This window comes from Nycticebus coucang, chromosome 12 (assembly GCF_027406575.1).
Source record: "Nycticebus coucang isolate mNycCou1 chromosome 12, mNycCou1.pri, whole genome shotgun sequence".
Lineage (NCBI taxonomy): Eukaryota > Metazoa > Chordata > Mammalia > Primates > Lorisidae > Nycticebus > Nycticebus coucang.
In genome coordinates this window covers 66,665,455-66,679,337 of record NC_069791.1, presented here as the reverse complement: position 1 = coordinate 66,679,337, position 13,883 = coordinate 66,665,455, and the positions used below count along the sequence as shown (strand labels likewise).

The 13,883-nt window shown below is 48.7% G+C and overlaps 1 protein-coding gene and 1 pseudogene across 4 annotated transcripts in view; one reads left to right on the top strand and one right to left on the bottom strand.

Annotated features, from left to right (window-relative positions):
• LOC128562170 (RING finger protein 11-like) overlaps positions 1 to 10,162 on the bottom strand; it is a 293,543-nt pseudogene extending 283,381 nt beyond the window's left edge. The window contains exon 1 of the transcript XR_008373375.1: positions 8,966 to 10,162. The product of XR_008373375.1 is annotated as an RING finger protein 11-like (transcript). The remainder of the gene's footprint in view (positions 1 to 8,965) is intronic.
• FBXL18 (F-box and leucine rich repeat protein 18) overlaps positions 1 to 13,883 on the top strand; it is a 63,950-nt gene that overhangs the window by 6,119 nt on the left and 43,948 nt on the right. Inside the window, exons 1-3 of one of the 3 annotated variants that reach the window (XM_053556829.1) lie at positions 491 to 866; positions 3,386 to 3,595; positions 6,944 to 8,487. In XM_053556829.1, the coding sequence (XP_053412804.1) occupies positions 3,389 to 3,595; positions 6,944 to 8,487 (1,751 nt within the window). In that variant the 5' untranslated portion in view covers positions 491 to 866; positions 3,386 to 3,388. Of the gene's footprint in view, positions 1 to 490; positions 867 to 3,385; positions 3,596 to 5,502; positions 5,605 to 6,943; positions 8,488 to 13,883 lie in introns of those variants that run through there. The other 2 variants (XM_053556830.1, XM_053556828.1) reach the window with 2 other exon arrangements.

The window sequence follows — 13,883 nt, the reverse complement described above, 5'->3', positions numbered from 1 at the left end:
ATTTGGACCAAAGCATGTATTAGGGAAGAGCATTTGGGCGGCACCTGTGGCTCAGTGAGTAGGGCACTGGCCCCATATACTGAGGGTGGCGGGTTTGAACCTGGCCCCAGCGAAACTGCAACAAAAAAATAGCTGGGTGTTGTGGCGGGCACCTGTAGTCCCAGCTACTGGAGAGGCTGAGGCAAGAGAATTGCCTAAGCCCAGGAGTTGACAGTTGTTGTGAGCTGTGTTGTCATGGCACTCTACCAAGGGTGACAAATTGAGACTGTCTGTCTCTTTTTTTTTGTAGAGACAGTCTCACTTTATGGCCCTCGGTAGAGTGCCATGACATCACACAGCTCACAGCAACCTCCAACTCCTGGGCTTAAGCGATTCTCTTGCCTCAGCCTCCCAAGTAGCTGGGACTACAGGTGCCCGCCACAACGCCCAGCTATTTTTTGGTTGCAGTTCAGCCGGGGCCGGGTTTGAACCCGCCGCCCTCGGTATATGGGGCTGGCGCCCTACCAACTGAGCCACAGGCACCGCCCCGAGACTGTCTCTTAAAAAAAAAAAAAAAGGGGGGGGTGGCGCCTGTGGCTCAAGGAGTAGGGCGCTGGTCCCATATGCCGGAGGTGGCGGTTTCAAACCTAGCCCCTGCCAAAAACCAAAAAAAAAAAAAAAAAGGGAAGAGCACCTTGTAGCCTGCCAGGTATCTACAACAAAACAAAACGAAATCTACAGATATCTCATTAGAAACATCAACATGAATTTTTTTTTTTTTGAGACAGAGCCTCAAGCTGCCACCCTGGGTAGAGTGCCGTGGCATCACAGCTCATAGCAACCTCCATCTCCTGGGTTCAAGCCATTCTCTTGCCTCAGCCTCCCAAGTAGGTGGGACTATAGGCACCCTCCACAATGCCTGGCTGTTTTTTAGTTGCAGCCGTCATTGTTGTTTGGCGGGCCTGGGCTGGATTCAAACCTGCCAGCTCAGGTGTATGTGGCTGGTGCCTTAGCCACTTGAGCCACAGGTGCCGAGCCATCATCAACATGAATTCTTAACCAGGAAATACCAAAAATGGAGATAAGTTTTGGAGTCCTGTTATTCATTCTGAGTTTAAGATTTGAAAACCTTATTCTAGTAGATTTTCTACTTTATAAGGACTTATGTAGTTTTATTCTCAATGGTGGTTCCTCTAGTTTTGCTTACCCTTATTGACAATGCTGAAACAGCTAATGTCATCAGATTTTTTTTTTTTTTTTTTGGTTTTTGGCCAAGGCTGGGTTTGAACCCACCACCTCTGGCATATGGGACCGGCGCCCTACTCCTTGAGCCACAGGCGCCGCCCGTCATCAGATGTTTTTATTTATTTGTAGACAGAGTCTTTGTTGTCCTCGGTAGAGTGCTGTGGCATCATAGCTCACAGCAACCTCAAACTCCTGGATTCAAGCAATTCTCTTGCCTCAGTCTCCCAAGTAGCTGGGACTTCAGGTGCCCACCACAAGGCAGGGCTATTTTTAGAGACGGGGTTTCACTTTTGCCCAGGCTGGTCTCAAACCTGTGAGCTCAGACAATCCATCCACCTTAGCCTCCCAGAGTGCTAGGATTACAGGCATGAGCCACTGTGCCTGGCCTCATCAGATGTTCTGTTTTTTTTTTTTTTTGGCCAGGGCAGGGTTTGAACCCACTACCTCCGGCATATGGGACCGGCGCCCTACTGCTTGAGCACAGGTGCTGCCCCTCATTACATGTTTTTAAAGACTTGATATGCAATAACTCATTTAGCTGTTACTGTAGCCCTGTCAGGTGAAGATGGTTTTATTGTCCTCAGTAACCCTTTTTTTTTTTTTTTCTTAAATGGGATCTTGCTATCTTGTCCAGGCTGACCTTGAATTCCTGGTGATCCTCCTGCTTCAGGCTCCCAAGTAGCTCCAACTGTAGGTGTGCACCACTGCACTTGACTTTCTTTTTTTTTTTTTTGGTTTTTGGCCAGGGCTAGGTTTGAACCCTCCACCTCTGGCATATGGGACTGGCGCCCTACTCCTTGAGCCACAGGCACCGCCCACTTGACTTTCTTTCTTTTTTTTTTTTGAAAGGAAGGAAAGGGAAGGAAAGGGAATGGAATGGAAAGTGCACTTGACTTTTAATGAGTTTCTTGGTAGAATTCTACTGAAGGGTTTGCAAGAGTATAGTTTGATGTCAGAGTTGGGGAATAGTAGCTTTCAGTGGTAGAGAACCTGGGTAAATGATTATATTGTTGAGTCTATTATCATGCCAGAGTTGACTGGAGGGAAGGCTTTAGTAGGAAAAATCTCTTTTATTTTATTTTTTTGAGACAGAGTCTCACTTCAGTTGCTCCAGGTAGAGTGCTTTGGCATCATAGCTCATGGCAACCTCAAACTCTTGGACTCAAATGATCTTGCCTTAGCTTCCCCAGTAGCTGGGACTGCAGGTACCAGCCATAGCGCATGCCTAATTTTTCTATTTTTAATTTTTTTGAGACAGAGCCTCAAGCTGTTGCCCTGGGTAGAGTGCTGTGGCATCACAGCTCACAGCAACCTCCAACTCTTGGGCTCAAGTGATTCTCCTGCCTCCACCTCCCAAGTAGCTGGGACTACAGGCACCCACAAAGCCCAGCTGTTTTTTTTTTTTTTTTTTGTAGAGACAGAGTCTCACCTTATGGCCCTGGGTAGAGTGCCGTGGCCTCACACAGCTCACAGCAACCTCCAACTCCTGGGCTTAAGCGATTCTCTTGCCTCAGCCTCCCGAGTAGCTGGGACTACAGGCGCCTGCCACAACGCCCGGCCATTTTTTGGTTGCAGTTCGGCCGGGGCTGGGTTTGAACCCACCACCCTCGGTATATGGGGCTGGCGCCCTACTGACTGAGCCACAGGCGCTGCCCCGCCCAGCTGTTTTTTGATTGCAGCCATCATTGTTGTTTTGTGGGCCGGGGCTGGATTCGAACCCGCCAGCTCAGGTGTATGTGGCTGGCGCCTTAGCCGCTTAAGCCACAGGTGCCAAGCCTAATTTTTCTTTTTTTTTTTTTTCAAGCCTAATTTTTCTATTTTTAGTAGACAAGGTTTTGCTCTTGTTCAGGTTGGTTTCCAAGTCCTGAGCTCAAGGGACCTTCCTGCCTTAGCTTCCTAGTGTGCAGGGATTATTGGTGTGCGCCACTGTGCCTGGCCTTAATCGTTTATTTTGAAAAGAGATCCTGGTTTGATATCTAAGAAGTGTCTTTGAAGAATTTCATGAATTCTTTGCTATAAAGTTATGATTTTTAGGAAAAGCATCATCGTTCCCCTGGGCTGTGGTGAGGGCTTTTCTTAGCTTCTCTCTCTAGGTGGGGAGGCCAGGCTGATGGTTGCCTTTGGGGATCTTGTGGGAATTTGGTGTCCTCCTTATTTTCAGGACATGTCCAACGATGATGACACACACCCTGCTGGGATGGCGGGTGGTACCCACCTCCTGGGGTTCTCTGATGAGATCCTACTGCACATCCTCAGCCACGTCCCCAGCATAGACCTGATTTTGAATGTCCGGTGCACCTGCCGGAAGCTTGCAGCCCTGTGCCTCGACAAGAGCCTCGTACACACCGTGTTGCTGCAGAAGGATTATCAGGTGAGGTGGGTGAGGGGGCAGGAGATTGGACTTAACCTTGATGTCTGTCCTTGAGGACTGGCACAACCCTGCTGGGAGCACTGTGCAGCTGATGAAGAAGGGGGTGGCACTTGATCTTGAGTGGAGCAGTCTCCAGGATGCACTAAGTGACAAAAGCAAGTGGCAGAGTAGTGTAGGTGACATGCCCACTTGGGGAGGAGGGTGTAGGTACATGTAGACCTCATTCTGGGGGAAACCTAGGGCCTTAGGCATGGCAAAAGTAGGAGACTTATGTGTGCGTAGATATCTAGGAGTGGCATTGCTGGGTCACAGGTAAGTTTGGAAGTTTCTTGAAAATACATGACTCCAGAGGCACAGTATGAGGACACCATTTACCACCCCACCAGCATTGGGGTGAGCATTCTAGTTGCTCTGCATCCTTGCCAACACTCAGTGGTATCAGGTCAATTTTTTAAGTTTTATCCATTCTTTTTTTTTTTTTTTTTGGAGACAGTCTCACTCTTACTCTGTTGCCCAGGCTAGAGTGCTGTGGCATCATCATAGCTCGCGGCAACCTCAAACTCTGGGGTTTAAGTGCTCCTCCTACTTCAGTCTTTTGACTAGCTGGGACTACAGGTGCATGCCATGACACCTGGCTAATTTTTCTGCTTACAGTAGAGACATGGTCTCTTGTTTAGGCTGGTCTTGAACTTCTGAGCTCAAGCATTTCTCCCATCTCAGCCTCACGGACTGCTAGGATTACAGGCATGAGCCACTGTGCCTGGCCAAATTTTAGTCATTCTAATAAGTGACATGGTAATTCATTGTGGTTTTAATTTGTGGTTTGAGCGATGAAGGATGCTGCCTATCATGTTTTCTTTTTTCTTTTTTGAGACAGAGTCTCACTTTGTTACTCTCGGTAGAGTGCTGTGGCATCATAGCTCAAAGCAACCTCAAACTCCTGAGCTCAAGCGATTCTCTTGCTTTAGCCTCCCAAGTAGCTGGAACTATAGGCATCTGCCACAATGCCTGGCAATTTGTAGAGATGGAGTCTCGCTTTTGCTCAGGCTGGTCTCGAACCCATGAGCTCAGGTAATCTACCTGCCTCGGCCTCACAGAGGCTAGGATTATAGGTGTGAGCCACTGTGCCTGGCCTATCATGTTTTCATGAAGTATGTGGGCTAGTGTCAGAAGTACCTATCCAATGGCTCGGCCCCTGTAGCTCAACAGCTAGGTCACCAGCCACATACACTGAAGCTGGCAGGTTCGAATGCAGCTTGGGCCTGCCAAACAACAGTGATAGCTACAACCAGAAAATGGCCAGGTGTGTCGGGTGCCTGTGGTCCCAGCTACTTGTGGGGCTGAGGCAAGAGAATTGCTTAGGCTCAAGAGTTTGAGATTGCTGTGAGCTATGATGCCACAGCACTCTACCCAGGGCAATAGCTTGAGACTCTGTCTACAAAAAAAAGAAGTGCCTGTTCAAGTTTTTTGCCCATTTATTACTGAGTCTTTTTCTTCCTGAGTTGTAGAGGTTCTTTATTATTTTTGGATACCAGTCCTTTGTCAGATATATGTATTAGGACTGTCATATCCCATATTTTTCCCAGTCTGGCTGTTGTTTCACTTTTTAACTGTCTTTTGAAAAGCTTAGGTATTAAACTTTTAGTGAAGTCTAATTTATTGACTTTTTATGCTTTTTGTGTTGTATTGAGGAAATCTTTGTTAAACCTGAGGTCATGAAGATTTTTTCTTATGTCTAGAAGTTTTATAATTTTAGCTCTTTTTCTTTCTTTTTTTTTGTTTGAGAGAGAAGTTCTTGTTCTGTTCCCCAGGCCAAGTTCCAGAGTGCACTGCCCTGACCATTGTTTACTGCAGCCTTGAACATGCCTCAGGCACATACCTGGCTAATTTTTCTGTTTATTGTACAGTTGGGGTAAAGATAGGATGTTGCTATGTTGCCCAGGCTGATCTCAGACTCCTGGTTTCAAGCGATCCTCCCATTTCAGCCTATCAAGTTGCTGGGACTCCAGGTGTGTATCAACATGCCAAGCCTATCTGGAGCATTTAAAATTTATCTGTCCTTTGACTGCATAGTCCCAGGTTTAGATCTTTCCTTTGGAGAAGGAATCCTGTGTGCTGAGGCGTATTGTACATGGATGCTCAATGCAGCATTATTTATGATAAAACTATGCTGGAGATGCCACAGCATCCGTCTGTAGGTGACTGGCTGCTATGCTCCCCTCACTGGTATTTCATCCAAGCTCAATTCATGAGCAATCTGTAAGGATGAGAAAACAGCTTCATAGCGGCTGATTCCAGTTCTGCAACATGTGTCAGAGAGACAAAGCCATGTTTGGGTAGCCCCTCTGTGTAGTTTTGGCTGCAGGAGGCTTTAGTGGGTGGTCGGGCTGGGGACCTTTTCTTCTTTTTTTAAAACGGCTTATGAGATATAATTCATATGCCATACTATTCACAAATTTATTTAAAGTGTACAATTCAATGTTTTTTGGTATATTACATTATTTTATTGAGTTGTGATAAAGTATATATGATGTAACATTTGTCATTTTAACCATTTTAAAAATTGTGACTGAAAAAAATTACCATCTTAATTATTTTTAAGTGTGTAGTTCAGTGGCTGTATAGCACATTGCACATTGTCATATAACTGTTACCACTATCCATCTCTGGAACATTTCCATCATCTGAAACTGGAACCATTAAGTAGTAACTTCCCCTTGTCCTCTCCCCTGGTGCTTGGTAGCTTCTATTCTATCATCTGTTTCTGTGGATTTGCCTGTTGTAGGCACTTCACATCAGTGGAATCATGTAGCATTGAACTTTTGTGCCTGAATTCTTTCACTGAGTGTGGTCATGTTTGAAGTTTGTCCATATTGTGGCGGGTGTCAGAACTTGACTCTTCTTTGTGGTTGAATGATACTTAACTCCGTTGTATGGATTTTGTTTGTTTATTCGTGTGTTAATGGATATTTGGGTGTTTCCATTATTGGGTTATTATGGGTCTTGGGTGAGCGGATATCTGTGTGAGTCCCAGCCACAGTTCCCTTGGTTGTGTACCTAGGAGTGGCATTGTCCTGTCATGGGGCTGTTGTGGAATCACCTGATAGTCTTCTACTATGGCTGCATCACCATCCACTGCCCCATAGGGGAGCGCTCTTGACTGTTGGCTTGAGCTAAACATGTGGGAAGGGGTGGGGGCTGGCTTTCCTCCTTGCTGGAGCAGTGCCCCTGTAGCTCCCTGACTGTTATGGGGGAGGGGGTGTGGAATATGTGTGCTGAGTGGTAAAGGAGGCACCCAGGTGCCTTCAGCTCCTTTCCTTCCTCTCCCTGCCCTGTCCTGTCCTGCAGGCCAGTGAGGACAAGGTGAAGCAACTGGTGAAGGAAATTGGTCGGGACATCCAGCAGCTGAGTCTGGCTGGTTGCTACTGGCTGTCAGGCTCCACCGTGGAGCATGTGGTCCGCTGCCGCAGCCTGGTGAAGGTGAACCTCTCTGGCTGCCACCTCACTTCCCTGCGCCTCTCCAAGATGCTGTCATCCCTTCAGCACCTACGCTCACTGGCCATTGATGTCAGTCCTGGCTTTGATGCCAGTCAGCTGAGTGGCGAGTGCAAGGCCACCCTGAGCCGAGTTCGGGAGCTCAAGCAGACATTGTTCACACCCTCCTATGGCGTGGTGCCCTGCTGCACCAGCCTCGAGAAGCTGCTGCTCTACTTCGAGATCCTGGACCGCACTCGTGAGGGGGCTATCCTCTCGGGACAGCTCATGGTGGGTCAGAGCAACGTGCCCCACTACCAGAACCTGCGGGTCTTCTATGCCCGTCTGGCACCTGGCTACATCAACCAGGAGGTGGTGAGGCTATACCTGGCTGTGCTCAGCGACCGCACACCTGAGAACCTTCATGCCTTCCTCATCTCTGTCCCTGGAAGCTTCGCTGAGAGTGGGGCCACCAAGAACCTCTTGGATTCCATGGCCCGCAATGTCGCCTTGGATGCCCTGCAGCTACCTAAGTCCTGGCTGAATGGCTCATCCCTCCTTCAGCACATGAAATTCAACAACCCATTTTACTTCAGTTTCAGCCGGTGCACCCTATCTGGTGGCCACCTGATCCAGCGGGTCATCAATGGTGGCAAGGACCTCCGAAGCCTGGCCAGCTTGAACCTCAGTGGCTGCGTCCACTGCCTCTCCCCGGACTCTCTGCTCCGCAAGGCAGAGGACGACATTGACAGCAGCATCCTAGAGACACTGGTGGTGTCCTGCTGCAACCTGCGACACCTGAACCTCTCGGCTGCCCACCACCATAGTTCCGAGGGCCTGGGCAGGCACCTCTGCCAGCTCCTGGCCCGGCTGCGCCACCTGCGCTCCCTCTCTCTGCCTGTCTGCTCCGTTGCTGACTCAGCACCTCGGGCTGACCGTGTGCCTGCCCAGCCTGTGATGCATGCTGTGCCCCGAGGCTTTGGCAAGAAGGTGCGCATAGGTGTGCAGTCCTGCCCCAACCCTTTCTCCGGCCAGATGGTCCCCCAGCCTTCCTCTGTGTTCTGGTCTCTGCTGAAGAACTTGCCTTTTCTGGAACACCTTGAACTGATCGGGTCCAACTTCTCCTCTGCCATGCCGCGCAATGAGCCTGCCATCCGCAACTCCCTCCCTCCCTGCAGCCGGGCACAGAATGTTGGGGACTCAGAGGTGGCCGCCATTGGCCAACTGGCCTTCCTGCAGCACCTCACACTGGCCCAGTTGCCCAGTGTCCTGACAGGCTCTGGGCTGGTCAGTATTGGCCTGCAGTGCCAGCAGCTGCAGTCCCTCTCGCTGGCCAACCTGGGCATGATGGGCAAGGTGGTCTACATGCCCGCCCTCTCAGACATGCTGAAGCACTGCAAGCGGCTGAAGGACCTCAGGTGAGGGGCTGGTGGGTACTTCCTTGGCCTCTGTTGGCTCTTTGGAGCCCATGGAGGCTGGCGGACAGGAAGTGTGTAGCCCTCTTGGGTCTGCCCAAGGGGCCGTGGGCCTGCTGATGTAGAGCTCAGGTATGGACTGATGTGGGCCTGTCTTGGAGCCCAGAGGCAGGGGTCGTGGTCTCCTGTGTGTAAGATGGGGCTCATGGGTGATCTGGGGAATGTGGCAATCTGGTGGAACTCTAGTGGGGTATAGGGAGTGGGTATTGAGCTTAATGTCATCTTTATTTCTTATGGTTATTTGAGTGATTGATACATACAGTGCTGCTATTGTGTGTAATCTTATTTAATCCTCATAATAGTCCTGTGAGATGGATATATTGTTCCTATGCAGCAGAGCTGGTAAGTGGGGAGTTAGGATTTGAACCCATAGTTTTCTGACCTAACTTTGTGATATATATATATATATATATTTTTCCACTTTACTAGAATTTATTTCTTGACACATTAACTCATTTTTTATAGAAAAGGGATAGTGCATCTCAGTTTGCTTACAAGCTAGGAGATCACTTTGAATTTTGCATTTCCTAACTGCAAACAGAATATAGCACTTATACAGGTTATAAATAAACTGGTTTTCAAGCATAGAGCCAGCCCCAACAATAATAATACACCATTTAAAAAGACCTAAGGCAATGAATTCCATTTCCAATGGAAAAAAAGAACTGTGCAAACAAGCTTAAAACTACTTTTTTTGTGCCAGTGTTATAAAATGTATCTTTTAATAAAACCTTGACCCAAATGCCAGCAACTTCAGAAAAGAATTTGGGTGAAGGGAAGAAAAAAGTTATTTCATTTAGGAAAAATAACCACTATCTTTTCCTAATCTTCAACACACACAATTTAAACATATACAGCGGCTGTAACACTTTACACAATTCCTATGTACTGGAGCAATAACAAGATCTAAATACAATTATATTTTTAAACACTGGGTCAAGGCTTTACATAAAAATACCATCCTACTTTTCCCACTAAGTTTCTAAAATATCACATACTTTCCCCCAACATCTGCAGCCATCCAGGAATTTTTAGGGAACTTTTGTGCATGATCTTAATTCCTAATCCCTGGCTCTTTGGGCTCAACGACAAAAGATCAAAACCACCCAAAAATGATGGTTCACTTGAAGTCAGACGAGAGACCCTGGCTCAATTAGTCTCATAGGATGAAAGCAGTGCTGCATCAACTGGCTCCATGCAGGAGGGGCACGTGAAGGATCTCATCAACCAGTCATCTATACAGTCCAGGTGATAGATGTGCATGCACGGCAGAAATCGAATTGGGTCCCCATAAACAAAGTCCATCATACAGATCACACACTCCCGGATCTTCTTCTCTGATCCATCTCTTCCAGGGTCATAAACTCCCTTAGGCAGATGCTGGATAAGGCCTATTCTTTGAGCTATCCTAATTTGTTCCTCTTCAGTCAGCTGGGTTGCTAGGCGAGTCTGACTAGGTGTTGGATGATAGACTGGAACTGGCACTTGTTCCTGATATGGCAGCGGCGGCTCCTGATTCGGCTCTGTCCCCTCGCCAAAGCTAGCCCGGTCGGACTGAGACTCGTGAAGCAGGAGATGTCATTTGAGTGGGGGATTTGAGGCAGTTCCCCATCTTCTGGGGCTGGAGTGTACGATCTGTGCACTGTTCTGTCTCTGTGATATATATTTTTTAAGTTTTGTTTTTGGAGACCCCTCTGGGATATGAGTTCCAACTTTGTGATTTTTGAAGGTTGTATAGGAGTTAGCCAGGGGATGCAGCATCAAGGCTTTCTGGAATAGTGAGCAGCAGGTGCAGAAGCCCCAGAAGCTTAAAATATGCCAAAAGGGTAGTGTGTTCTGAGTGTCCAGGACAGAGTGGGGAGGTGGGCAGGTGAGTAGAGGAGCTGCAGGGTTTTGACCATGGTGTTGACTGGAGAGATAGGTTAGAGAGAGAGGGATTGACTCAGGTTTGGGAGGAGATAGGGCAGAGAGTAGGGTGGCAGGACCTGTCTGAGGGAGTGGAAGGAGGTGGAACCCGCGGCCTCTGGAGCCTTTTTTTTTTTTGAGAACAAGTTTTATTATGTCGCTCTCGGTAGAGTGCTGTGGTGTCACAGCTCACAGTAACCTCCAACTCTTGGGCTTAAACGATTCTCTTGCCTCAGCCTCCCGAGTAACTGCCACAATGCCTGGCTATTTCTGGAGCCTTTGTTGGACAACCAAGGAGGAAATGGATTTACAATTATACCTTGGGGGGAAGCATGTTCTCCTGAGGTCTCAGTATTTAAAGGGTAAGAATTTTTAACTTCAGATGTGTTTGAAATCTTGGCAGATAGATCTGGCCTTGAAAAATTATTCCAAATGTAGTGAGGGTGTCCAACCTAGCACCCTGAGGAACTCAGGTTGGAGAGACAGGGAGAGGCAGGGAGGAGGCCTAGGAAAATCAGCTGCTTTCTGCCAGTCCCTCACTGGAGTGTGGGTGAGTGAGAGGAACATGAAGCCTGTACCCAGAGTGGTTAGTGTTCACTTTTATGCCTCTGCTGAGGGCCAGGCCCATGAGCCAGGTGCCACCAGCATCCCTATTTCATAGACAAGGCTGTGGAAGCTCAGAGGAGCAGCTGCATCTTACTCAGAGCTTGACCTTGACCCTCAAACAGTGCAGAGTGGAGATAAGTGTGTCCTTTGTAAAATCTCCCTATGCTCCTGGAAGGCTTGGGCATAGGGAGAAACAGCCAGCCCTGAGTGGGAGTGGTGGAGCACTTTGCTGCCAGGCAGAGTGCCTCCCACATGGGGCTCCCGCTGGTGCTGGGGCGAGAAGCCTGGGACAGAACCCAGCCCTTCCAAATGGCAGAGCAGATTGTGTGAAGCTTCTGTTTTTCCTTCCCTGTTGAGCCAGTGCCTAGATGTGGGAGGGGCAGCACCCAAGCTTTAGCCCAGGCATTCCAGCTATGGCTACTCTGAGATATCGGATGCCAGCTTTTCACAATCCCCCTTTTAGTTATTTGAGGTAAATTTTGGGCTCCCTTTTTGGATTAAAGAAAAACATTATCACTGTGTGTAGCTGAATGTGTGGGCTCTTAACACAGTGGTCAGTCCCCTTCACCGCCTCCTTTTCAGAGCCTTTCTAACCGCGGTGGTGGGGTGGTGGAAGCTGTTCAATCCTCCTCTTCAGCCACCCGACACAGCCCCCTCTTCTCACTGGGTTGCCTCTCTCTAGTGGCTTCTCCCTCATCTCCTCCTGTTTTCTCTGAGGGTGTGGTGAGGAGCTGCATGTAGACCACAAAGTACAAAAGTACATTTAGCGAACCAGAGCCCCTGAGATCTGCTCCTTGTCACCCTCTGTGCTTCTCTCTTTTTTTTTTTTAGAGACAGAGTCTCACTTTATTGCCCTCAGTAGAGTGCAATGGCCTCACGCAACCTCTAGCTCTTGGGCTTAGGTGATTCTCTTGCCTCAGCCTCCCAAGTAACTGGGACTACAGGTGCCCGCCACAACGCCCGGCTATTTTTTTGTTGTTGTTACAGTTTGACTGGGGCCGGGTTCAAACCTGCCACCCTCAGTATTTGGGGCCAGCACCCTACTCACTGAGCCACAGGCACCACCCATGTTTGCTTCTCTTGATTGGGAAATGTTTCCCTTGTGCAAGAAGCCCATGAGAACGTGGAGCTCCAACTGTACTGGACTTTGGACTGAGCTCTCACTGCATCTGTTGGTCTCGCCATCAGCTTTTTGTTTTCTCACCAACCCATGGAACCTCAGCCTGCTCCTGAGTTGTTATCAGGGAGTGTTCGATACTTGGGTCATGATGAAAGTTGCGAGATACACAAAAATCCAGAAATGTAAAATCCACATGGACAGAGACAAATGAAGCCCTCCCAGCAACACCGATAAGCCAAACAAATTGAAACTTGCAAGGGTGAATCAGAAAGGACGCTGTCAACTATGTTTCCTGGAAGTGAAATAATGGACCATAAACTGTCTCAAAATTTTCATAGGGACCTGTAAAAACAGAAATCAACAAAAGTAAAAGAAAGTCCTGCATTTACATGGTATAAAATGCCAGAGCACTAGAAGGTGTGGGGTACACACCACGGGCTACACTTCCAGAGTGGCTAAGCACCCCCCTCCCCCCGCAGGCAGTAGGGTGCTCTGGAATCCTTAGCTTGTAGGTGGCCTTTGCCTGTGGAGCCAGAGGAACCCACAGATGGGACCAGGGAGAACACTTGATGAGAACTGGTCAGGAAGAGGAACGAGAATTATGAAGGAGGTGCTGGAGAGGGGTGGATGGTGTGTTCTAGAAGATTGAGGAGTGTTGTGTGTACCTTTGAACTCGAGTGTTGTCTGCCAGGTGCTTTCACGTCTTTCACATGCTTATGGATTTTTTTTTTTCTGAGACACAGTCTTATTATGTTGCCCTCGTTAGAGTGCCTTGGCGTCACAGCTCACAGCAACCTCCAACTCCTGGGTTTAAGCAATTCTCTTGCCTCATCCTCCCAAGTAACTGGGACTGCAGGCACCTGCCACAACGTCCTGCTGTTTTTTTGTTGCAGTTGTCATTGTTGTTTAGCAGGCCTGGGCTGAGTTCAAACCCACCAGCCTTGGTGCATGTGGCTGGTGGTGTAACCACTGTGCTTTGGGTACTGCCTACTTATGGGTTTTGATCCCTTCAGTGTTCCCAACAACCTCATGACCATAGATACTGTTGTCCCCACTTTACAGAGGAGGAGAACAGGGCCCAGAGTGTCAGTGAACTTTCTTGGGTAACATAGCTGGTCCACATGTAGCGGGAATGTTTCTTGTCTTACAGGGTGACTGGGCATTGAATGGGGAAATGTGGTAGCATTTGGTGGCCACTATGTGGCTTCCAGGATCAGTGACGTGGTCCCTGTGGCTAAGTGTCTTGCCCAGGAGCGAGGCTGTACATGCACAGGACTTGTGATAAATAGGTTTTGTGGGCCAGCCTGAGAACCTGACAGTGGCTCATAATGGCATCTCTGTGCACAGACTCAAGCCTGTGCCCAGCGGCCCTTGAGAACCACGTCTGCTCTGAGCTGGGTACTGTCTGTTCAGAATAAAACACCAGTTTCTAGAACGTGGCCAAATGGCCCCGTTCCTCTGGATTCCTGCCTTCCATGGCAAGGGTGCCCAGGGAAGCTGGTGTGAAAGGAACAGGTGGCGCTTGCCTGCCTGTGGGCAGGATGATGTTTGGGGGTCAGAGGCTGGCACACCACTCCTGGGGCTGCCAGGTACCCTGCACTTCTGTGGGCTGTTCCTGAGATGGCAGCCTTGGATCCCAGGTAACTGGCTAACTGCTGCCACTGCCATCCCTGCCATTGTGACCCCAAGCGCTCTGCCTGCCTGGCTT